The following is a 25140-nucleotide window of genomic DNA, read 5'->3' on the forward strand; positions in this document are numbered from 1 at the left end:
GAAAAGAGACTATCTCGCTTTAAAATGTGCCAATAAAAAGCCCATGAAATCACAAACCTAGTGACAGATGCCTCTGGATCATTTCTAGCCTGTTGGAGACCGGCAAGCCCTCCTCAGCCAGCAACGGCCACCGTCTGACCAGCCTGGTTTGCCCAGGCTCCTTGGCTTAACGGCTCACAACACTAACAGGCCTTCTGGGGTCCACACGGACATTCGCTATGTCTCACCCACTCACGCCCAAGGCTCTGATGGGGGAGAACGGCCTCTGAGGCAGTGCCCTGCCAGGCCTGGCATCCTCCTCCTGGCTCTGCAGGGCTCTGGTGAGTCGATGGTGGTTCTGGGCCCAGTGCTCCTGCTTCTGCCCGCTTCTGCCTGTGTGACCTTGGCCAGATGGCTAAACCACACTTGGCCTTGCTTTCCACCTCTGAAAAATGGGAGTGGTGATATCACCTTATAGGTCAGTGCACACACCCTGAAGAAGGGGCCAGGGGACTGGCTGGGCCTGTGTGGGTGAGGACAGGAGCATGATAAAGCGATTTTGTTAGACTTTGAAGTTTAGGGAAGAAAAGCAAAGTAGCAAAGGAGCTAGGGGAACGTTCACTCCATTTTCTGTGAATATTTGTGCCTGTAACTGGAGTGGGATGGAGAAGGGAGATGAGGCTGGTGTTTTGGGCAAACAGAAGTCCAGCCCTCAGGTCAGCACCGTGGGCCTCAACAGATGTGTACTTTTTCCAGGTGGCAGAGTCTGTGCCACACAAATGCCCAGGGGCACCAAGCTCCATGTCGAGGGCAGCTCCCAGGTCAGGGGAAGGGGTGTAGGTCGGAAGGGCAGGGATGGCCGAGTGAGCCATGGTTGGCTTTGGAGAGCAATGGCTGGGAGGGATTGGAGAAAATCTTGCTGTGCATCATGAGATGGAACCTTCCTCTTCAAAGTACCACAGGAAAACCTGTGGTCAAGGTCCCTCGTAATTGCTCAAGGGCTTTTAGTAAAAGGTGAAAGGTTTATAGAATCTGAAGAGAAACCAGAAGGGCGTTTAGATGAGGCTCCGTGTTGCAATGGCCCCGTGGGTGGATGGGTTGTGGCTGGTGGTTTAACTGTGTGATGTCTTGCTGCTGACTTGAAGAAATAATTGTTGGAGATAGCGAGAAGGACTACAGCAGGGGGAGGGGGAGGGAAACATTTTAAAATTTTCCAACCAGATGGAGAAATAAAAAAGACACACACACAAAAAAAATCAAGTTAACAAGGATCTGGAGGAACTGGTTCCTGATAACAGGGCCGCATAGATCGGTACAACCATTTTAGAAAACCAATGCTCGGTATCAAAAGCTGAGTATTTATGTCTCCAACCAGCAATTCCACTCCACAAACACCTTCATGTGTTCACCAAGACATGTCAAAGAATGTTCTTTGCAGCTTTTTTTTTTCCCCACAAAAGAACAAAACGGGAAATGGTCCAAATGTCCACCAGTAGTAGACTGGATAAATGTTGCAGAATAGCCCTACCTGGCAGGATACTCTCCAGCCACAACAGTGAACAACTTGGAACTACCTGCAATAATTCAGGTCCATCTCCCAAACGTTTTCTTTAGCAAAAGGAGCCGGACAGTAAAGGGCATTTTATATGATGCTCCTTACACAACACACACAAACAGGCACAGCTGATCGGTAGTGATAGAAGTGTGAACTGCAGTTTCACTGGGAGGAGATGGGTAGTGACAAAGGGGCTTTGAGGGTCCTTGGGGGTCCTGGAAGGTTTTCTCTCTTCTTTTGAGCAGGTTACACAAATCTGTTTGCTTTGCGAACATGTATTGAGCTGTACTCTTAGGACATGTATGTTTCTGTTGGTTTCTTCTGTTTCAATAAAGAGAGAAAAAAATTCAAGCTGTCATGTTTGCACAGATGTCTCCATTTTTAGAGCCAGGCCATGGTGGGGACAGAGAGGAGCCTAGCCAGGTCCCATTTGTGTCTCGTGTTAATCAGATCACTAGGGAAGTGTGTTTTCCCCGGGAGGTGGATGCAGCAGCCTTTTAGGGCTTGAGCTATATTCACTTAACTTCCTGGGAGGGGAAGGACTGTTTTGACTCCATAATGGGTGGCAGTGGCTTGCACCAGGGGAGCAGGTGCAGGGGCTTCCCCAGGTCTGCTCCACCCTGCAGGCTCCAGCCTTCACTTCCATTCCCCTCGGACAGAGTTTTAGGAATGGTTGGAACATAAGCATCTCCAAGCCCGTGTGTGCATGCGTGCATGCACATGGGTGTATATGCGTGTGTGTGTTTGTGTGCATGTGCGTGTGGCTTGGGTGCTGCTGTGCTCTGGTGCCAGCAAGTCTTATTAATAGTAAATTTGAAGATGCCTGTGGAAGTTTCTCCTGGCGCGCGCACACACACACACACGCAGACACGTTCTTGCACAGACACAAGCATAAGAGCCCCTTGTGCTCACGGAGACATGCCTAGTGACATGCATCTCTCCACACTTTAAGCATGGCAGTGTGACTCTGGGAAGAAATGGAGATAATAGTCACACCTGGTTCCTGGGCTTTTGTGGCAATACTCACATGTGTGTGCATGCACACGAATGGAATATTTTCTCTGCATTTGCTTAGTGATGTTCGTGGAGTTTTCACAGTTGGTTAGGAAGCCCCTGAGGGTCTCGTGGGAGTGGGGAGCGGGGCACTAAGTGGGGGAGTGAATGGCTCCTACGAACCACAGGCATACAGGCAGACACTGAGACACGGTCACAAACAGGTTTGTACAGGCACTTGTACACGTTTACAGCACATATGCTGTGTGTGGACACATACAGGGATGCACACCCCAGCCCATGCAGACACGGCCAGACTTGGTGCTCAGGAGGGTGGACGTGGCTGCAGTTTGGGGGCTCTGGACTGGAAGTCAGAACACAAGTTCTGTGTGAGGCTCCAGGTAAATCTAACTTATTATGTGACCTTTGGGAAGTCTCCCCTCCTCTCAGGGGTCAAGGACTCCCAGCTGGGATGTGACAGAACTGGGATTTGGACCATGGTCTGTCTGGGTTGAAGTCTGGGCTGTTCATGCCCCAGGCCTTGCTGCCCACAGTGAGGCGTCTCTGTTTCTTCCTCCACTAACTGGGTTTAATAATGCACCTGCATCGTAGGCTGGCACATTCATGCATAAATGTGCATACAGCACGTACACACATGTGGTAAGTGCTACACAGCGTTGCTGCTGTTGTCTTTGGAACAAAGCTGTAGAAAAGCAGGACAGACCTATGTGAGGCTGGGGCTGAACCCTCTTCTAACTGGGAACTTTCCGAATCCTAGCACAAGCCTGGCTGAGGGTGTGTGCCCAATAACCTTGTGGGAGGGGATGAGCTCTGAGTCACAGTCCCCTGGTGGGATGATGTTTGGGTCATATTAGCGGGAGCACCAGGTCCAGGCTGCAGAAGGAGCAGGCCTTGCTCCATGCTGCTCAGAGCAGACCTGGCATGCTGGGCCCAACCCTTGGTGCCACCACCTGGCAAGGCAGGAGTGGATTGTGGAAGTCCTGTTGATATGCAAGTGTCCCTTGGGGGAACAGTGGCCTGAGCAGAGGGGCCAGCACACTCAGGGACAGATGGTGTCTGGGGCTGCTGTGGGCTCCCTGTGGCTGGTATTAGGTGAGGTTGCAGGATGTGGCCCAGGACACCTTGATTTCAGACCAGTGCTGGGTCCCTGCTCCAAAAGGAAGAATCTGAGCAGGGCAGTATCCCCAGAGCATCCCAGACCAAGGGACTTCTCTGCCGAGCTCTTCTCAGGGCCCTCATGAGAGCCACTCTCTGAGAACCTTAGTGCGGCCTCCACAGACGGCTGGCATGGCCCGTTTTTAGGCAGTGTCCCTTCCGTAGATTTCAAAGGTAGAAATGGAAAAGAGAAAAAAGCTGTAAATAGACATAATTTTCCCAGAAGCTATTTTAGCACAAAAACCACTGAGAGCCTACTCATCAATTTGGAAATGCTCTTAAAAGCAGCACCGCCTGGTGTCTGCCGGTGTACCTGCCAACCGGTGGCATGGGCTGGAGTCCAATGTGGGTCTGAAAGTCCATTGGCCCAACTTCCTCTTTCTACAGGTGGTACATAAAGGCCCAGCAAGGGTCAGCGTCTCGGCCAAGGCAGCACAGCCTGTCAGGGGCAGAGCTAGGGCTCAAACCTTCATGGGAAGACAATTTCTAAGATAAGGACAAGGAGCCAGGAAACTTTCCTGGACTGAGCTAGAAGGATGTGCTGAGCAGCAGCTCTCAGGGGAGGCTATTGCTGACTTCCTGGAGCTTGCAGGGAGGGTGGTGCGGAGCTGGGCCCAGCACCTTGGTCGGTGAACTCATCCATACCTGTCTTCATTGGAAAACATATTTACTAAGCACCTACTGTGTGCTGAGCAATGGTGTAGGTGCTGAGATGGAACCGGAAAGAAACCAGTCCTTGTTCAGCCTCGTATTCTTGCGTTCAGCAACTGTTTGTTAAGGGCCTACTACGTGCAAGTCACCGTCAGTGACCAAACGCTGAAACTTAGCTTCTAGCAAAAGTAATAATTTTTTAAAATTTTCATTTATTTCTTGGTTTGTTTATTTTTGTAGCACTGGGGATTGAACATACGGACACTACCACTGAGCTGCACTCACAGTCCTCTTTCAACTTCTTAAACTTTTGAGACAGATTCTTGCTAAATTCGAACTTGCAATCCTCCTGCCTCAGCCTCCCCAGTTGCCGGGATTAGAGCATGCACCACCGTGCCCAATTCCAATGATTATTTTCAAAGGGTGAAGTCTCTTGCATGTTAGAAAGTAAGAGTTCTGTGGGGAAACCAATAGAGCAGGCTAGAGGGACCAGGTGTGACAGCTTACCTGCAAGGGACAGTTGCAAATACAGTGATGGGAAATCCCTGCTGAGAAGGGAATATGTGAGCAAAGACTTGAAGGGGTGAGGGAGGAAGGTCGGGGGACGACCATTCCCATACAGAACAGCTGGAGCAAGGCCTTGGGGGGCGCTGTGCCTGGCATGTTTGAGGAATGTGGCTGGAATAGGGGGAGGGAGAGATTGTGAGGGGCTGGATGGTCCGGAGCAGCTCCCAGCCACATGGAGAGTGGACAGGGCAGGACAGCCACCTTCCTTCATAAGGTCCCAGCCCTCAGGCATGGGCAGGAAGGGAGCCTCTGGCTGCACATGACCTGACTGTCCTCAGTGACTAAAGGGAAATCCCAGCATCTTAGAGCACGTTAGCCAAAGCAGATCTTATTCCCAAGCTGCCATAGGGAATCACTGTGGTACCAGGATGGCTCACGGCCAGTCCCAAGTTCAAATCCCATATCTGGAAAAGTGATGGCTGAGTATCTTGGTAATACCAGCACGGGGAAGCCATGTTCTCAGCATGATATGACAGCTGGAAATCATGCAACGTTAACACTTAATTTTAACTGAAATGTAAAACCCTTAGAATGGCAAAAAACAACAACAACAACAACAACATAAAATCAAGTAACAAACTGGGGAAACACTTGTAGCACATGCTACGAAAAACAGGCTTTCAAATACATAGAATAAGACAATAGAATAATGGCAAAAGGGATGCCCGCTTCAGAACACAGAATATGCGTTGTCCATAAAAACAGGAGCCCGTGTACAGCTTCATTAAAAACTAGAGGGCTGACACTGATGACTCAAGCCAGAGCTGCTTTTCTCAGATGGGCTAAATGTTCAAAACTGGGTAATGTGTGGTTACCTAGCACTTCTGCTCTAGCAATAGACCCTCTGGAGCCCTTGAGCAGTGTGCAAAGATGTAAGAGCGAGGATACTCATTGCAGGGTTTGCAAAGTGAAAAACTGGGCAAGACAAGCAGAACGTCCACCACTGCAGATCAGCTGAATAAATAAGCTAAATAATTAAATTGTAGTAGTGTTACTTGGTTCCTCTCTGTACCCAGCACTAGGCTATGTCCTGGAGATACAAAAATTTTGTCTTCCTGTCGGGTGGAGAAGGAAAGCATTAAAAATATGATCTTACAGGGTCAGATGTGGTGGTGCATGCCTGTAATCCCAGCTCCCTGGGAGGCTGAGGCAGGAGCGTTGCATGTTTGAGGCCAGCCTCGGCAAATTGGTGAAGCCCTGCCTTGAAATAAAAGAGGCCTGGAGATGTAGCTCAGTGGTGGAGTGCTCCTGAGTCCAATCCCCGAGACCACACACACCCGCATGCAGATTGCATGTGTATACACATCTCACATATATACACCTATTTCACAGATATTTCACCAGCTGTGCTAAGTGCCATGTCTGAGAAGTACCCGACTGGGTAAGCACAACAGTGGGCATGGACCTGCTCCGTTTGGGCGTTCAGGGACAGTCTCAGGCTGAGACTGAAGATGAGAAGTTACCCCGGGAAACCAAGCACCCTGGACAGAGGGAACAGCCTCCGCAAAGACCCTGAGTTTGCAATGATGCCCTTGGAGCCTCAGAGGAACTGGGGCCCCAGAGGGACTGGAGTCTGAATAGCACCATGGGGAGTTAAACCAGCAGGAGGACATTGCAGTAGGTGGGGACTGTTGCAATGGGGGAGGGGGCTAACTCAGCTCCTCCAGGGCAGCTGGGGAATTATGGCCAAAGGTCAGGAAAAGGGAGTCAGGATGGGAAATTGCCTAGAGGTACTTGGTCAGGTATCAGCGAGGGGATGCTGAACTGGGCTTAGCAGGCCAAAGGCGGCACTCTGAGAATGGGGTGCAGAGAAGAGGACTCCAGGAGCCTGGCTGAGTATATCAGGGAGGGAGTCCTTGTCACTGGCTCTAGTGGGCCAAGGGGAGCATGGCTGCAGACGATGCCTGCTTATTCACATTACGAATAATTTTTGATTTTCTACCACGCGCTGGGCAGGGCACCTCTCTAGGCCCTGCAGGCTCAGCAAGGAACAATCAAACGATGTCCCAGCCCTCCTGGACCCTTCACTCTGGTCTGGGAGATAGGCATGGATCAGGCAAACCAACCACAGGAGTGAGCAGTGCCACAGGGGGGACAGAGTGGTGCCATTCTAAGGGTTTTACATTTCAGTTAAAATTAAGTGTTAACGTTGTATGATTTCCAGCTGTCATATCATGCTGAGAACATGGCTTCCCCGTGCTGGTATTACCAAGATACCATCCTGGCTTGGAGGTTCTGCCTGTAAAGTTGTTCCTGTGGTGGGCCAGGAAGCTCCTCCGGGAGTTGACGCTGCAGCTGCCGCCTGCAAGATGAGGAGGGGTCAGCCAAGCGGAGTCCTGGGACTTGTGCCTGGTCAGAAGTGGGAAGGTGACAGTCCATGGCAGTGAAGGGGTGTCAGCGAGTCTGGGGGTCGGCAGGGTGCTTCACACAGGGTCTTGAGGGTTACACGCTGTGTCCTGAGTGCCAGGGGGATGTCCTTGGAGGGAAGTGTCATTTGTGCCTGTGGGCAGGTCACAGTTCGGACATTCGCCAGTTGGCAGGTAGGGCCGGCAGAACTTCGGCTCATTGGGGCTGGAGTTGAGGGCAAGAGCAGAATGAATCTCCTTCTAGGATTCTGCTTGAGCCACCAGGTGGAGGAACGATGGTGGAGAACAGGGTTTGGGACATTTTAACTTTCCTCCTTCAGTTGGGACAAATCAGAAAGTCATGGCCTGGAGGCTAAGTCCGCCTCCCGCCCCACCCCCTTCTTTTTTGACAGATAAAGCTTCATTGCACACAAGTGTGCTCTTGGCTCCAACACCTCATATGGTCACTTTCATGTTTCAGTGGCAAAGTTGAGTTGCTGAGACAGAGCCACAACTGTTTACTGTCTGGGTCTTTGCAGAAAAAAGTTGCTGAGCCCTCGTCTCAGAGGGTTGCCCAAGGGAAAGTGTCCAAGAGGCAGCTGGACATGTGGTTTTCAAAATGTTATTCCACAAACTAATACAGCGACTCCCCCATGAGCTGGGAAAGACACTCCCCCCATGGCAGGATGGGGAGGCCTGGGTCACGCCATCCCGTCACACCCCGATGCCACAGCCCCTGGTCACCTCCAGACTTCTGCTGGGACTGCTCCTTCCTGACGAACAAGGACACCCAAAAGCCCACCCACCAGGCCTTCATCTTTCTAGAACCTTCTCCTCCTCCAAGATGAATGCCCCAGAAAGCTGCCAGAGCCCTGGAGTGAGTCTGATAATGTCCCGAGCGAGAACATGTGGGGATCACGGTGTTTGTTCCCAGATGTGGTTTTGGTAAACAAAGCTCATATCGAACGTGACTGCTGTCATTGGCTCACTACGAAGCTTCTGTCCTCATAAGGGCCGCCACAGAGCAACTGCAGCTGGCAGCGTGACCACCGAGGAGGGCTTCCCTGCTGGCTCGGAGGTTCTGCCTGTAAAGTTAGGGGGTAGAAAGATCACGGCCCCTCCCCCACCTTCTCCAGAACCCAAGTTTGATTTTATCCCATGGCTTTTCCCACTCCTGCTGGGTTTATCCATGGTACGGGCTCTTACTATTTTATTTTATTATTTTTTTAAGAAGCATTTTTAGTCCAGGCAAAGGCCAAGCCAATCAGGAAGTGTCACCGTGCTGATTGTCAGGAGGGTAGCAATCCTCCCGATCCGATGCGCTGCGCGACTCGAATCAGAAAGATTCTATTAAACGTCTCTGGGACGGGTGACACAGGGGTGTTATCCAAGATGATTAATTTGACTTGGTCATTGTGGACACAGACAAGTCGGACAGAATTGCATTTCGTTCCTCGAAGAACTCATAAAACCCCTGCCCACGTGATAAGTTGGGAGCCCTGCTCCAGTTGAAGGGGTTTGGGGTTTGGGATAGGATACTGTCATCCTTGTTTTGAAGACAGACTTGGGAAACACTGAACTGTACCGCTGTCCTTCAATGGAAATGTTCTTAACAGGGCGTGGGTTTTCCTTATTAAAATGGGGGTGTGGCTCGGTGGTCGAGTGCTTGCCTGGCATGTGTGGTGCCCTGGGTTGTGATAGAGTGAAAGAGAACACTAGATTAGACATTACCCTGGGACAGGAGTGAGGAAGTGCCGTCCCGGGCTGACCAGGGTCCACATGGGTGGTCTCTGGATGGACCTGGACATCGTAGGGCAAGGTCTGGTTCAGGCCATCAGTAATGCTCAGTTTGTAAATGTCAACTGTGGGACTTTAAAGTTATTTTGCCCTTTGGAACCTCGGTTTCCCTCTCTGTAAAATGGAAATGCTGCTTTAAACGTGGTCTGCTTCCTTCCTGAGGCCTTTGTGTCTTTCCTTGTCTTCCCTGGGTGTTGGGAGGGTTCATGAGGACTTCCATTCACGTGTGCTCATGTTTGTATTTCTGCCTGATTCTCCCAGGTGGCAGATGGGGTCTCCCAGGTAAGGAAACTGAGGTGTGGGCCGTGTGGGTTCATGGCTGAAAGTCCTTCAGCAAATCTTACTCCAGCGCCAGGGTCCTTCCTGTACTCGTGCCCAGTGATTATCTACCCCAAGAATCTCCCAGCTGTGTTGGGGGGAGTGAGTGGGAGATTGAGGGCGTTGGGAACCCAGGAGTCCCGGGTGAGCATCAAGTACTATTGCTGTGACTGGGTTCGTTCAGCAGGTGGCCCCACGGGGGGGGGGGCAAGGAAACAAGGACTAATCCCCCCACGTCCCATCCTGCAGCTTTTTGAGCATTTTCAGTTACCAGAATCACAACTTCAGTCTCAGGGCCAAGCCCCTACCTTTCCCCGTAGCTCATGGCCCCCGGAACCTACAGTGGGGATGGAGGTGGTCTGGGCCCATTTCCTCTGCGGCTGCCTGAGACTCGGATCAGGACAGGGTGAGGTGGAGGTAAAGGACAGCCTGACGGAGCTGGCTGTTCTTCCATCTGGGCCCCTGGCCACAGAGCCTTCGTGAGCTGGGAATCACCCTGCAGCTCACCTCTGTGGCCCGCGCTGCAGCTGGTTCACCTGTCGTCACACCACCTGCTGAGGTCTCCTTGTCCTATCAGACCACGGTGAGACCCCTTTGGATGCCTTCGGCCAGCCGCAGTCTTTAGGCTTCTCTCGACCTCCCAGGACCCATATTGCCTTGCCTTGCAGAACCATATAGTGCAGATTGCTCCTCCAGTCCCTCTTTAATCTCTCTCTCGTTCTCTCCCTCCCTCCCTCTCCCTCTCCCTCTATTTCTCTCCCCCACTCTCTGTCTCTGTTTCCTTTTCCTGCCAGTCCAGGACACTAAGTGTCCTTAGTGTCTTAGTGTCCCTTTCATCTCCCAAAATCTTTCAGTGACAGGCAAATACTAGTAAGTGTCCTTCTAAACTTCTCAACTCTGGGGATACTATGGGGTTTTCTCAGAACTTTCTCATCTCTTCTCCAGGGAGAAGGGTGCTGTGTCCCCCTTCATGCTGGACTCTTGAGTCCCAAAAGCTTTGGAAAATAGTGATATCTCCTTTTGCCCCCTCAGCGAATCTTTGCCTTTCTCTATACCTCGCTGGGGTGGGAGTGGATGGTAGTCAAAACGGAAGCCGGAGACTCTTGAGTAAGCATTAAGTGGGCAAACCTAGGGAACCGTCAGGTAATGAAGGGAACGTTTCACCAAGTAGATATGCTCACAGTCAATATGTAAATACCTAACAACATAGCTTTGAAATACCTAAAGCAAAATAGACAGAAATACAAGAAGTTGGTAAATCACAGTGGAAAATTTTAACCCACTTCTCTCAGAAACCAATGGTTAAGCAGAAAAAGAAGAGTAAGAGTTCTTCAGAAGAACTAAACAATAGCATTATTAAATTGGAAATTACAAACATTTTCAAAATCAGTCTTATACTGTGTCACAGAAGAATTCTCAATGGCTTTTAAAGAATCAATATATTTGTCATTCCTTTTTGGTATCTTCTTTTTTCTTGTTGGTGGTTAGCTATTTTGCCAGCTTTTTTTTTTTTTAAAGCTCTACTTTATATTTCTTACCTAAAATGCATTTTCTATTTTATGATTCTTCTACTGACTGTTGGCTTATTTTGTTATTCTGTTTCTACCTTCTTGAGTTGACTCCCAAGTTCATTTATTTTGTCTTTCTTGTCTACTAATAAATTTATTTAGGTAAAAGGTATAAATTTTCCATTGTTCACCTCCCGGGTTTGTCAGCTCTTATTCTCATAAAATTTCAGTTGTGGTTTCCTCATTAAGCCCAGAAGTCACTTAGACGGTGGCTCTTAGTGTCCTGGTGTTTGGAAGGGGCTCCTTGCCGCCCAGCCTTTGCTCTGGTCCATCTTTGTTTCCTTAGTTTGTTTTTGTTAATAACTAGGTCAGTGCCTTTAGATCTTGGCATGTGGTCTGGAACATTTCTACCTTTTGGAAAGCTAGAGATTATCTTTGCAGTTAATGCATGACCATGTTGGTAGTGTTCGTGGATACTTGGGATGGATGTGCATCCTTTAAATATCAGGATGAGTCAAGGTCAATTATTCCATTCAAATCTGCTATTCTTATTTACATCTGATGGACTTGTGGATTTTCGAAGAGACATGTTAATGTGTCTCACTTTGCTTATGATTTTGTACTTCTGATATTTTTTAACATTCTGAATTTCTCTGGTTTAGCAATCTACATAAAAGTTTATTGCCGCAGTCTGGCTGGGCACAAAATAACCGAGCCTCCACACAGCCTTGTAGGTTCAAAACAGGAACTCCTTTATTCTCAGCATTCCCGCCACACACGCGGCCACACCACACCAACCTGAAATCCCCCCTCCAGCAATCCCCCCTCCTGCACTTCCCTAACCAATGGGAACTCCCCGGGAATCCCCAAAAGTAGCAGGCGGAGGCGGACAGCAGGGGTCTAATATAAAAATGACAAAACCATAGAATTTGCAGGGAAATGGATGGTATTAGAGCAGATTATGCTAAGTGAAGCTAGCCAATCCCTAAAAAACAAATGCCAAATGTCTTCTTTGATATAAGGAGAGTAACTAAGAACAGAGTAGGGACGAAGAGCATGAGAAGAAGATTAACATAAACAGGGATGAGAGGTGGGAGGGAAAGGGAGAGAGAAGGGAAATTGCATGGAAATGGAAGGAGACCCTCAGGGTTATACAAAATTACATACAAGAGGAAGTGAGGGGAAAGGGAAAAATAATACAAGGGGGAGAAATGAATGACAGTAGAGGGGGTAGAGAGAGAAGAGGGGAGGGGAGGGGGGATAGTAGAGGATAGGAAAGGCAGCAGAATACAACAGACACTAGTATGGCAATATGTAAATCAATGGATGTGTAACTGATGTGATTCTGCAATCTGTATACGGGGTAAAAATGGGAGTTCATAACCCACTTGAATCAAAATGTGAAATATGATATATCAAGAACTATGTAATGTTTTGAACAACCAACAATAAAAATTAAAAAAATAAATAAATGAATACACAGCTTAACATAACCATCATCATCTCAATGGCTTGCTGTCGTCACCTCTCAACCACTCCGTTCTGGCAAAAATGCCATGCATCATTTCGACTCGGCTATGGCTCTCAGCAGTTTATGTCTGTCATTTCTTCACAGTGAGTTACATAATTTATCAACTTAAGTATTCCTCCTTGTCTCTTTAGTGCTTTTTCCCCTAAATTATATTTAATTTGTTATTAATTTTGCTACTCTGCTGTTTATTAACATGTTTATCTTTAACCTCCCATGGCATTTTATTCCCAGCATGTCTATTGTAAATGTTATATACTAGATTCTTTTATTTGTTTATTTGTTTATTTATTTATTTTTGCTACCAGGGATTGAATACAGGGGTACTTAAACACTGAGCCACCCCAAGCCCTTTTTTATATTTTATTTAGAGACAGGGTCTCAATGGGTTGCTTCAGGACCTTGCTAAGTTGCTGAGGCTGCTTTTGTAATCATGGTCCTCCTGCCTCAGCCTCCTGAGCCACTGGGATTACATACAGGCATATGCTACTGTGCCCAGCTTGGATTCATTTATTTTAATCAAAATATAAATCTTTATTTTTAATATGCAATTGAAATCATATGTATTGAAACTCCTAATATTTGGTCTTAATACAGCCATGTTTAAGAAGTTCTTTATTAACATGTTTCATAGCTCATTCCTGTTTTTTCAAGTTTTTTGTAAGTCTGATCAAAGTCTTTTTTCCTTTCATTTTATTTTATCTTTTGTTTCTTTAATGGTTTGTAATTTCTGCATCCCCTTAAAATTATTACAAATGCTTCACAAATGAATTTAGCAACGTTTCAAGGCATAAGATGGACATGGAAAAATCAGTTGTGTTTCTACAAACCAACATTGAACAGTGCCAGAAAGGACACTAAGAAAACGATCCTGTATATAGGAGTACCTAAAAGAAGGAAATGTGAAGGGATAAATTTACCCAAGGAGATAAAACCCTGGAAATTATAAAACATGACTGAAAGAAATAAAGAAGACCTAAGTAGTCGTTGGAAGGCCACCTTGTGCTTGTGGATTGGAAGACTTAATGTTGTTAAGATGGCACTATAGCTGCAGCACAGTCCCTGCCAAATTTCCACTCACCTTTACTGCAGAAACGGAAAACCTGGTCCACAAGTTCATATGGAATTGCAAGAGGCCCTAAATAGGAGCAATAATCTTAAAGAACAAGTCAAAGGACTCACATTTCCCGATTTTTATAAAGCTACGGCACTTAATTACTGCATGTACTGGCGTACAGACATATGGACAATTAGAGCTGTGAGTCCAAAAATAAACCCATACATCTAAGGCTGGTTGGCTTTTGACAAAGGTGCCAAGACCAATCGTAGGGAAAGAGGAGTCTCTCCACCAAATGGCACTAAGACAACTGAAGAGCTATGCAAAAAGAAAAGAGAAATTAGACTCTACTTCATGCCATACCCAAGAGTTCACTGAAAATGGACCCACGGTGGATGGTGTTGTGGCTCAGTGGCAGAACGCTTGCCTTGGACATGTGAAGCCCTGGGTTCCCTCCTCAGCACCACATAAAAATAAACAAACAAAATAAAGGTATTGTGTCCTTGTATAAATTAAAAAATATTTAAAAAAAGGACCCACAGCATAAATATGAAGTTCTTCGATGAGGGCTTAGGGGGTAGCTTTTCATTATCCTGGATTTGGCAATAGCTTCTTGGATATGACGTTCGTTAGAAGCATGAGCAACAAAAAGTAGATGAGTTGGACTTCATCAAAATTAAAACGTTTTGCGCATCCAAGGATGTTATCAAGAAAGGGAGAATGGGAGAAGATAATCGCAGAGCATATATCATGAGGGCCTGGTACCTAGAAGACATAAAGAACTGCCACAGTCAGGAACAGAAAGACAACCCCATTGAAAGCATGGACAGAAAACTGGAGGAGACATTTCTTCAAAGAGGATATGCAAATGGCCAGGATCACATGAAAAGATGCGCAATGTCATTAGTCTTCAGAAAATACAAATGAAAACTACCACACGATACCACTTCACACTAGAATGGGTGTGATTTTTAAAAACTGAAAATAAATGCTGGCCGTGAGGATATGGAGACGTCGAAACCCTCAGACTTTGCCACGGGGACTGTAAAATGGGCAGCACTGTGGAAAGCAGCTTGGCGGGTTCTCAAGAAGTTAATATCGAATTATCATGACAGCAATTCCAGCCACAGGTATATACCCCAAAGAATTGAAAACAGGGACTCAGACAAATACATGGCCACCGATGTTCACAGCAGCCCCATTCACAGGAGCCAAAAGATGGAAACAGCCCTAATGGTCCCCAGAGGATGAATAAATAAATTATGGAATCTCCATACAGGGGACTACTTCGTGACCATAAAAAGGAATGGAGTATTATACATGCTATAAATCTCAGAAATATTATGCCAATTGAACCTTATGTACATTACACTAAGGAGAATGTCAATCAACCTTGAAAATATGCTAAGTGAAAGAAGCCAGATACAAAAAGGCCTGTATTCAATGATTCCGTTTGCCAGGCACAGTGGCACATGCCTATAATCCTAGTGACTCAGGAGGCCGAGACAGGAAGACTACAAGCTGGAGGCCAGCCTCAACAACTTAGCAAGTTGTTGCTAAGTTGCCCTGGGCAACTTAGGGAGACCCTGTCTTAAAATAAAATAAAAAAAAAAATTAAAAGAGGCCAGGGATGTCGCTCAATGGTAAAGCAACCCTGGATTCAATCCCCAGTGCTTAAAAAAAAAATCTATTTACATGAAAATATTCAGAATAAATAAATTCATAGGGGCAGTGAAGGCCAGTGGTCACCAGAGGTTGAGGGAACACAGGGGAAACAGCACAGTGGGTATAGGGTCTTCTTTTGGGATAATGAAAATATTTGGAAAGTAGATAGAGGTGTGGTGTTGCACAACAATGAATGTAATAATTGCCACCAAATTGTTCTCTTTAAAATGGTCAATGTTATGTGAAAACCTCAATGTATCATTTTTAAATATTATAGTAAATATAAATATTAAATAGTTTTATTATATTATAGCAAATATGCTTATATTCTCCTTCTAAGTAAATAATGAAGCTGTATCTTCTCCGCTCAGCAGGACACATTTTTCTAGCTGAAACTCTGCTGTTGTTAGTTTGGGGTCAGTGTGAACATGACAGCCCGGTACCTCTTCTCTCTTAGGAATCCTTGTTCTGCAAGTTACTTCATGTGTGAGCATTTTGGAGTCATAAACCACCAAGGTTTTGCACCTTGCTGCTCTTTCTAGAATCCCTCTCTCAGATTCACTGTTCATTCTCTAGGTTCTAGCTATGAGTATTTTCCTAGTAAGGATTATTTAAAGGAATGTTTTTGTTTTTACTTTTTGTGATTGGATTCTTCACTAATCTGTCATTTTACATTCCCGTGGTAAGGGATGAGTTCATGCTGGTTGTTTGCTAGAACGTGAGCCCCTGGCTCTGCTAGTTGCTGACCCACTGGACCTTCTCCAGCCCCCCTCCTCCTGAGGGGAGGTTCGCCCTCAAGCCCAGAGGCCTTGCCTCTGCACCTTTGCTCTGCTGCCTTGAAAAGTTACTGCCTTCAGTGCTTTCTGTGGCCTCCTCCCAGGAGTTCCAGGAGAGGGGCTTGGCCCTGCTCTGACCCAAGAGCGGTCCCTCAGCATTCTTCCCTTCCTGGAACTGCTGTGTGAAAAACACGACAGATGCTCCGTCCTTGTGGACACACCAGAGCTCTGGCAGCTGGACAACTCAGCATCCTTCTGTAGAGCAAATGAGGCACCGTTGAGTGGCCAAGCTCTTAAAATAGGAATCCTGGAGATGACTGGGAAGATGCTGGATTCTGAGTCACAAGTCCTGGGTCTCGAGTCTCACTAGCTATGTGACACCTCCTCTCTCTGAGCTCCATTTTCCGTGTCTGCAATACAGAGATGATTGGCGCTTATTTGTAGAACTCATAATAAAATGGGAAGAGCATGCAAGTGCTGGATGCAGTGGCTGGCACACAGTAGGTACTCAGTGTGAGTCAGTAGCAGGACAGGTTGGTGGGTGTTCAGAGGCTTAGGATTTGATTGCACTTGGAGGAGGCATGGGTGTGTTTGCATGCTTATTTTTAAGTGTGCTAATTGCCTCTTTAAATGAATTGTCATAATTGTGTTATTTCAATATTTTGATACAACATATGCTTATTTTTTCAAAAAGCTTCTGGTTGCTTGGGCCAGTTCCAGTGGATGGAGGTTTCAGATTTTGACTGAAAAGAATGGACTTGGGCAGTCACTTGGCATCCCTTGCGCACCTGCCACATGCCAGCACCTGTTCTGGATGCTGAGGGACAGGGAGGGAGGTGGCAGTCAACAGATATGAACAGATTGTAAGTCCCTCTGCTACCCATTGTTCAGATCTGCTGACTGTCACTCACCCAGCCCGGGCTGTTCCATCTCACTTACTGCATGTGACTGAGCACTTGCCAGGTGCCAAGCACTGTGCTAGGCATTGGTGACGGGGCAGACCGTTCCCCACCCTCACAAAACCTGGGATCTAGGGGGAGGGAGGCAGCAAAACATCAAGGAGTCAAAGCTACTTGCAGGAGGTAATGAGTGCCATGGGAAGTGCACACAGGGGAGTGGAGGGGGAGTCGGGGAGGGGAAGTCACTTAGCATAGGCAGGGGACTTGGGAAGGCTTCCAGGAGGAGGTGACTCTAGACAGGAAGGCTGGCAGGGAGACTCTGCTTTATGGGGCAACATGACACCACAGCTGATTCTCACCTGCAGCCAGTTGCTGAAGATAGACATCAACCCTTGGTGCACAGACCCGGGGCACCCTCTCAGGGATATTCACAGAAGGTGCTGAGCCAGTGAGCTGCTGTTTACTCCCTGTGTACCTGGGATAGCCACTTGACATCTCCTGAACTCCAGGCAAGGACATCAGGACAGTGGCAATAACTAACACGAGATGGCTCACTGAGAGGAGGCCCCGTCCTGCACATTTACATGTGTTCGTTTGTTTACTCTTTGCAACAACCCTGTAGGTACTACTGTTGATACCCTCTTTTTCACAGATGAGGAAACCCAGGCAAAGTGAGGGTGAGTTATGTGCCCCGGATCACACAGGTAGTAAGTGGCAGAGCAGGGATTCAGACCCGAGCCGTCGGGCTCTAACCACCACCCAGCCCTGCCTCCTGTGTAATAAAGACCGCAGTCCCCCTGCCCTGGGTAGTGCTGAAGGTCTTGAGGTGTGTGTTTATGACGTCAGCCCTTGGCCTTGCCTTCTCATCAATGAATTGCTTTTGAGCTCATTTTGGTGCCAGACTTTATGCCGGGTTCTGGCCTAAGCATGGGGTACAGCAAGCAGAAGTCACATTTCATGACAAACAGGTTCATCAGAAGTCAGTGAACTACAAGTTTGACGAGCACTTCCAGGGAGAAATCCTGGGAAATCTTGGGGTGCTGTATGGGGTCTGACCTACTGTAGAGTACCAGGGAAGACACTTCAACCAACCTCTTTTATTTTTTTAATTCTGTTTTTACTTTCGGTTGTTTAAATTGGTGCGTTATGGCTGGTGGGATTTGTGATGGCACATTCGTACATGCACACAATACGACTCGCCCAATATTCCCCTTGGCACTTTGCCCTCCTTCCCCTCCTCCCACCCGCTGGTCCCTTTTCTGTATGCTACTGATCTCCCTTTGCTTTTTATGCAATAACCGCCCACCTTCCTTTTCCTTTTTCCTCTCTAGTTTCCACATATGAGAGGAAATATATGACCCTTGACCTTCTGAGTTTGGCTTATTTTGCTTAACATAATGGTCTCAAGTCCCATCCATGTTCCAGCAAATGACATAATTTCAATTTTCTTTATGGCTGTGTATATAGACCACATTTTCTTTATCCATTCATCTATCGGTGGATACCTAGCCTGGTTCCATAGTTTGGCTGTTGTGAATTGTGCTGCTATAAACATGGGTATTCGCATATTGCAATAGCATGCTGATTTTAATTCTTTAGTGTAATATTGAGGAGCAAAATAGCTGGGTCGTATGGTGGTTCCATGCCTAGTGTTCTGAGGAGCTTCCATACTGATTTCCATGGTGGTTATACCAACAGACAATCCCACCAACAGTGTAAAAGTGATCCTTTCTCCACATCCTCTCCAGCATTTATTATTATTTGTATTGTTGATGACTGCCATTCTGGCTGGTATGAGATGAGATTTCAGTGTAGTTTTGATTTGCATTTCCCTAATTGCTAATGATATTGAACATTTTTTCATATATTTGTTGACCATTTGTGTGTCTTCTTTGGAGAAGTATCTGTTTAATTCATTAGCCCATTTTTTTAGGCTGGGTTATTTGGTTATTTGGTGTTGGTTTTTGAGTTCTTTATATATTCTTGATATTACACCTCTGTCAGAAGAGTAGCTAGCAAAGATTTTTCTCCCACTCTAAAGGTTCTCTCATCACACTCCTACTTGTTTCCTTTGCCATACAGAACCTTTTCAATCTGACGCCATCCATTTATTAACTCTTGGCATTATTTCCTGAGCTCCGGAGGCCCTACTGAGAAAGTTGATGCCAGTGCCTATATGCTGGAGTGTTGACCACCCTATGTTTTCTTCTAGGAGTTGTATAGTTTCTGGCCTAATTCCAAGGTTTTTGATCCATTTTGAGTTGATTTGCATGCAAGGCTTAAGATAGGGATCCAGTTTCATCCTTAAACATATGGATAAACAGTTTTCCCAGTACCATTTGTTAAAGAGGCTGCTTTTTCTCCAGTGTATGTAGATGTGTGGGTTTGTCTCTGTCCTCTATTCTGTACCATTGGTCTGTGTGTCTGTTTTTATGCCCTTGCCATGCACTTTTTATTGCTGTAGCTCACTAGTAATAATTTGAAGTCATAGTGTGATGCCTCCAGCATTGTTTCTTTGGCTTAGAATTGCTTTGGCTATTCTGGGTCTTTTATCCTTCCAAATGAAGTTTAGGACTGTTTTTCCTAGTTCTGTGAAGAATGTCATAGGTGTTTTGATGGGGACTGCATTGAATGTGTATGTGGCTTTGGATAATATGGCCATTTTAACAATACTAATTCTGCCTATCCATGAACATGGGAGGTCTTTCCATCTTCTTGTATCTTCAATTTTTTTTCTTTAATTTTCTGTGATTTTCATTGTAGAAGTCTTTCATCTCTTTGATTAGATTTATGACTAGTTTTTTTTTTTTTTGAGGCTATTATAAATGGGGTTGCTTTCCTGATTTCTTTCTTACATTGAAACCAACCTCTTGGTGAGGGATGAGCAGCAATGAGTCAGATGAAGGGAGAGTGTGGGGCAGGCAGAGAGCCATATTGCAGAGGGGACACATATGTAAGGGCCTGGAGCCAGGAATGGTCTCTGTGATTATAGAGATAATGGGTCAGCCATGGAGGACATACAGAGTTATATTTGGAGCTAGAAACTTGATCCTGAATGCAGGGAGAGCCATCAGCATTTCAAGAATGGGAGTAACATTGTGAGATGTTCATCTTTTTAAAGACCACTCTGACTACAGGAAGGGAATAGAGGGACAAGAGAGAGCCACAGGAGACCAGTAAGAGAGGCCCTTGTCATTGTCAAGGTAGAAGATGGCAGGACAGGAGTGTGCATGTGGCTGGGATGAGATAGTCACAGTGGAGATGGAGGAAAACAGGCAGATTTTAAAGACATTTTGGAGGAGTTGCGCTGGATTTGAGAGGTAACAGTGTGAGTCCCAGGTTTGTGGTTTTATTAACAGATGGAGGAGAGTGTCATTTTGGGGGACAGAAGGACACAGGTTCAGGTAGGAGAAGGGGCACCCTGGCCATCAGAGGGAATGTGGAGTGGTGTTGAGATGCCCACCTGTGGAGCTCCAATGAGTGACCGAGGCTGGAGGTGTACACATGGCTGCTGAATGGGACTTGGAGCTGAGACCCGTTGAGGTCCACCTGGGGAGAGAGTGTAGGGCAGGAAGAGAGGAGAGCTCAGGCCTGAGCCCATAAAATGCCAACAGGGGAACCTAGAAGAAGGTGGTGAAGCAAGAAGGCAGGCAGGTGGCCTCTTGCCCCTGCACAGTCTGCCCAGCCGTGAGCTAATCCCACGATAGCCCTGCAGAGGGGGCCAGTGAGCAAGAGCCTGGTGGGTTCTGGGTCCCGGGGTGGGTACCAGTGTGGCAAGGGCCTTGCCCTCTCGGAGCTGGTTCCTGTGGCTCTGAAGGGCAGTCTAGGGCTCTTCCCCATGGGGTTGTGAGGGTTCCCGAGGAGAAAGCCCTGGATACTGACTGATCAGGCGTGTTGGCGTCCTGTGCTCTCTGCTCCTCGCTTGGCTCTGCCCAAACCCACCGGTCCCCGCTCATGATGTCATCAATAATGACGTCACCACGCATGACGTCATCCAGGAAACAGTGGGGACTCACCTACCGCGAACCAGGCATGGCGTCCGACTCCAGTAACCTCACCAGGGGAGCACACATACTTGATGCATCTAACCACACAAGACGTTAGCAATGTTATTTCTTACATGCGGTTGCAGTTTTTCCTTCTCTGAATATATAGGTTCACCCTCACCTTCACCAGTACCTTTGGTGTCCTTCATTGGTTCCAGAATATTCTCATGCCTCTTCATCTATTCCTCTGGGTCATCCTCTCATTCTCTTCCCTCCATAATGTCAGTTGAACGGATGACCATACCCACCTGTCATGTCTGCATGTGATCTCTGTAACATGCGTGTCTTCTTGGTCCCTCCATGCTGAATTCTGGACAGTTCCGGGATCAGTCTTCCAACTCAGACATCCCTTTTCTGCTAGGTCTAAGAATAGAAAAATATATTTTTTTTAAAAAAATGGAAAAGGGAAAATAAATCCCCAGACCAACTAGGACACCCAAACTCACCAAGGGCATCATAAGACAGGACAATGGAGGCCAATTTTACTTGTGAACCAGATGCAACAGTCCTAAACAAATTGTCAGCCAACAAAATCTAAAATGCATAGAAAGAATACTGCTTCCTGACCTAAGAATAATAAAGGCAAAAAAGTCATTTAAATTAACTGAATTTAAAAATGAGGATCACTTGAGCCTTTCAGTAGAGGCAGAGGGAAAGAATTTGATAAAATTAAAAATCAATGCACAATAAAAAAAAAAATCTCAGCTAGACTGGGCACGGTGGCACATGTCCATGATCCCAGTGACCCAGGAGGCTGAGGCAAGAGGATGGCAAGTCAGAGGCCAGCCTGGGCAACTTAGCAAGACCTCGTCTCAAAGTTAAAAAACAGAAGTGGGGGCTCATCGTACTTTTCAGTAAAATATTGAGACCATAACAATAAGGGGGAAGCAAGCATGTCCACGCTCAGCCTTTCTGTTCACCACTGTCCTGGGGGTCCCTGGTCAGCTCAGTAAGGCCAGAAAAATACACAAATAAGGACTGGAAAGAAGGTGGCCAGCATTGCCCCTAGCCGCCACCTTTGTTCTTCTGAGGAACATTTGTCCCATTTGCCAAGACAGGGACACGTGAGAGAGGCCGGGGTTGGGCTGGCTGTTGGGGACATGTAAGAGAAAAGCATCCAGCCGCCTGGAAAGCCCACCGGGCAGGGCTTGGGCGCTTCAGCTCCATTCCCAGCTCTTCTGCTGACTTGGATGGTCCATTTTCCTTCTTAGCCTGGGGTCCCAGTCTGTAAAATGGGTGACTGTGGAAAGGTGGATCTTGGGTGGGCTGTGGTGGCTGGTTCTGAGGGGCAAACAGAGGGAAGCAGGTGACAGGAGCCAGTCTTGTTCTCCAGGAGAGCAGGCTTTTGTGTGTGGAGCCTCTGGTGGGAGGGAGCATCTGCTTGGGAATGGAGCAGGAGTCTTTCCAAGTCAGGGGGCCACCTAGACCCTCTGCCTTGCAGAGGAATCATCCCTTCTCTTTGCCAAAGGGTTGTTATTATGGTGGTGTTGAGCGTGGTCTGCAGTTTTAAGACACTGACCCCCACCAACGTGCCCTTTTGATGTTTTAGACCTATAACAGCCAGAGTGAGAGCAACGAAGACTATGAGATCCCTCCGATAACACCTCCCAACCTCCCTGAGCCATCTCTCCTGCACCTGGGGGACCACGAAGCCAGCTACCACTCGCTGTGCCACGGGCTTACACCCAACGGTCTTCTCCCTGCCTACTCCTACCAGGCCATGGATCTCCCGGCTATCATGGTGTCCAACATGCTGGCCCAGGACGGCCATCTGCTCTCAGGCCAGCTGCCCACGGTGAGTCCTACCTCCTGCCGTGCTTCCTTCACTCATGGCAGGGACGCCGGTCGAGAGAAGCAGAATATCCAGCTGTGAAGAGAGTCCTGCTCCCTGCCAGGGTATGGGTGCAGTCGGTCGTCTATGGGAGTCTGCAGAAGCCGGGCGGCACCGAGGGAAACTTACCCATCACTCGGCTCATTTCTGGGCTCTATTTATAACACCTTGGGATTTGTTTTATTATTCGTTAATAGTATAATCTCATTTAAAAAATTTTTAACAGCCTTTATTGAAGGTACAATTCACATACCATATCATCTACCCATTTAAAGTGTACAAGTCAGTAGCTCTTCCTGTGTATACGGTCATAGAACTATCTAGACAATCAATCTTAGGACAGTTTCATCACCCTCCAAAAGAAAGCTGTACCTTTAGACAACCCCCAGTCCTTGAGAACCACTGATTACTTTCTATTTCAATAGATTTGCCCAGTTTGGACATTTTATATAAGTGGAATCAGGTTTTGGTGTTTTTTTTTTTTTAATTGTATCTTGCTTTAAGCAGCCAGGAAAGAGGGTGATTACCAAAGTAAAGTTCATATTCGCAAAGTCTTAGCAGGAAGGGGTCTTCCAGGCTGGAGGAATAGCACGCACCAAAGAAGATGACTAGGTGCGTGTGCTGTGCTGGAGCAGCCTGTGGCTCCTTCTCTTCATCAGGGTGGAGAGCAAGGCCTGAAGTTGAGGAGGGAAAGAGGAGGGGAAGGGCTGAGCAGAGCCTGGGTCTCCATGGCCCTGGATTCTGAGCTAAGGAGGTTGTGCTTTCCTGGCATGAATGCTGACTTCACCCATCAAGGTGGATAGAATATCACTAGATCTTTTTTTTTTTTTTGGTCCAATAGAAAAGTCTCCATAAGGGAATTCTAGGACTTTTCCTGAACAACTTATTTGAGTCTGTTTTTGCTTTTCCCCCCATTTCACAGCTAACAGTATTTTTTTTTAAATCAGAACTCTTGTATATTCATTTTTAAGCACCAGGAACCAAATTCATACTAACTGAAGCAAAAAAAAAAAAAACCCTGAAATACCCAAGGGTGGACAAAGGGTTTCAGGCATGGCTCAATCCAGGAACTCCAGCTGTGTCCTTAGGGCCCCGTCACATGCCTACGTCCACACAGCAGGACTGATGGCTTCCAGCACACTCCTCATGTCTCGGGAAGGCCCCTGTCTCCCAGGGACCGCCATGACTGAGCGACGCTGACCTGCCACTGTGTCCTAGGAGGCTTTTGTCAGCTTGGGTCACGCACACCCCAGTGGCAGGAGGAGGGGCTGCTTGCTTGACTTTCCCATCAGAGCCCCGCGGTGTCGGGTGGGATGGGTTCACCTCTGTAGTGGCTGCTCAGAAGCCACAGCCCAGTTTGTGGCTCAGTGGGGCAGACACCTAGGACCTCTACACACCGCTCGTTCGCTGACCATCTGAACCCTCTTTCATTTCTTAATTGTTGACTCTTTTATTGCCAACAAATTCCTCTGCTTGAAAACCCCGGTGGGGACTCTGTGTTTAAGCCACTCACGGTTTGGTTTGGTTTTGTTCGTGACGCCAGGTGAGAAATAAAAGGAGAAGGGGGGAGCCCCCTCAAGACCCCTAAAGAGCTCAGTGAAAACTGATGCTCTGCTTCTCAGGGGACACTTTCCTTTGGGGGCTTCCAATAATGCAGGTCCTCGGCTGCTGCTTCTAAGAGACCTACCCATTCTGATGGCTTCCCTGGTCCACGACCTTAATTCCACCTCAGCCGCAGGTGGACACCTCAGCTGCTGTCCAGCTGACTTACCCACAAGACCCTCACTCCTCCAGGATTTATGGTCACACAAACAAGGACAGGACCAGGTGGACACCTTTGTCATGAGAGCTGCCGTGCAGGGGTGGGGACGGCTGCAGTCCTGGGCCACAGGTTGCCGGCTCACGTGCTGGTGGCTAAGGGAGACGGCGTCGGGTGTGCTTAGTGCGTGCACAGAAGATCAATCCTGGCTGCACCTCTGGGCCTCCGTTCCCTGTCTTGAAATGATCACAGCCCCGCCCCCAGGTCCTACTGAAGCCCATCTGAGATAATGTACGCAAAGTCTTCATAATATGTCTGGCGGAGAGTGAATAATCAGGGAGCATTTGCTATTGTTATTATTAGTAATGAAAACAAGCTCCTGCTGTAGTGGAATGGCCCCAGCCCTCTTTAATCTCCTTTACCCAAAGGAACAGGTTGCAGAAACTCCCAGGTGCACTTGTAGGACCCCAGGTAATAGAAGCTCAGATAATTACAAAGCATGTCATCTGTGTATCAAAGATAACCCCTCGTGGCTCCTTCGAGAAATGCTTGTGTTGGGCTCCATCCAAACAGGCACTTTGTAGTCATTTCCAGATTTCTCTATAACGAGTTCATGTTTCGGATGCTTCTTCCATTCAGATGGCCTTAATTCTTCCATTAGCCTGACTTTGCAAGGGTTCGCTGGATTTT

At 47.3% G+C, this 25140-nt stretch overlaps 1 protein-coding gene across 4 annotated transcripts in view; it reads left to right on the forward strand.

Annotated features, from left to right (window-relative positions):
- Positions 1-25140, forward strand: part of Tox2 (TOX high mobility group box family member 2) — a 128106-nt gene that overhangs the window by 57756 nt on the left and 45210 nt on the right. For all 4 annotated transcript variants that reach the window (XM_046433718.2, XM_046433717.2, XM_058575422.1 and 1 more), the window contains exon 3: positions 22410-22655. In XM_046433718.2, coding sequence (XP_046289674.1) covers positions 22410-22655 — 246 coding nt within the window. The remainder of the gene's footprint in view (positions 1-22409; positions 22656-25140) is intronic.

Source organism: Marmota monax, unplaced genomic scaffold (assembly GCF_021218885.2).
Source record: "Marmota monax isolate L192 unplaced genomic scaffold, Marmota_monax_Labrador192_F-V1.1 WCK01_AAM20220418_F8-fsc00014, whole genome shotgun sequence".
NCBI classification, from domain to species: domain Eukaryota; kingdom Metazoa; phylum Chordata; class Mammalia; order Rodentia; family Sciuridae; genus Marmota; species Marmota monax.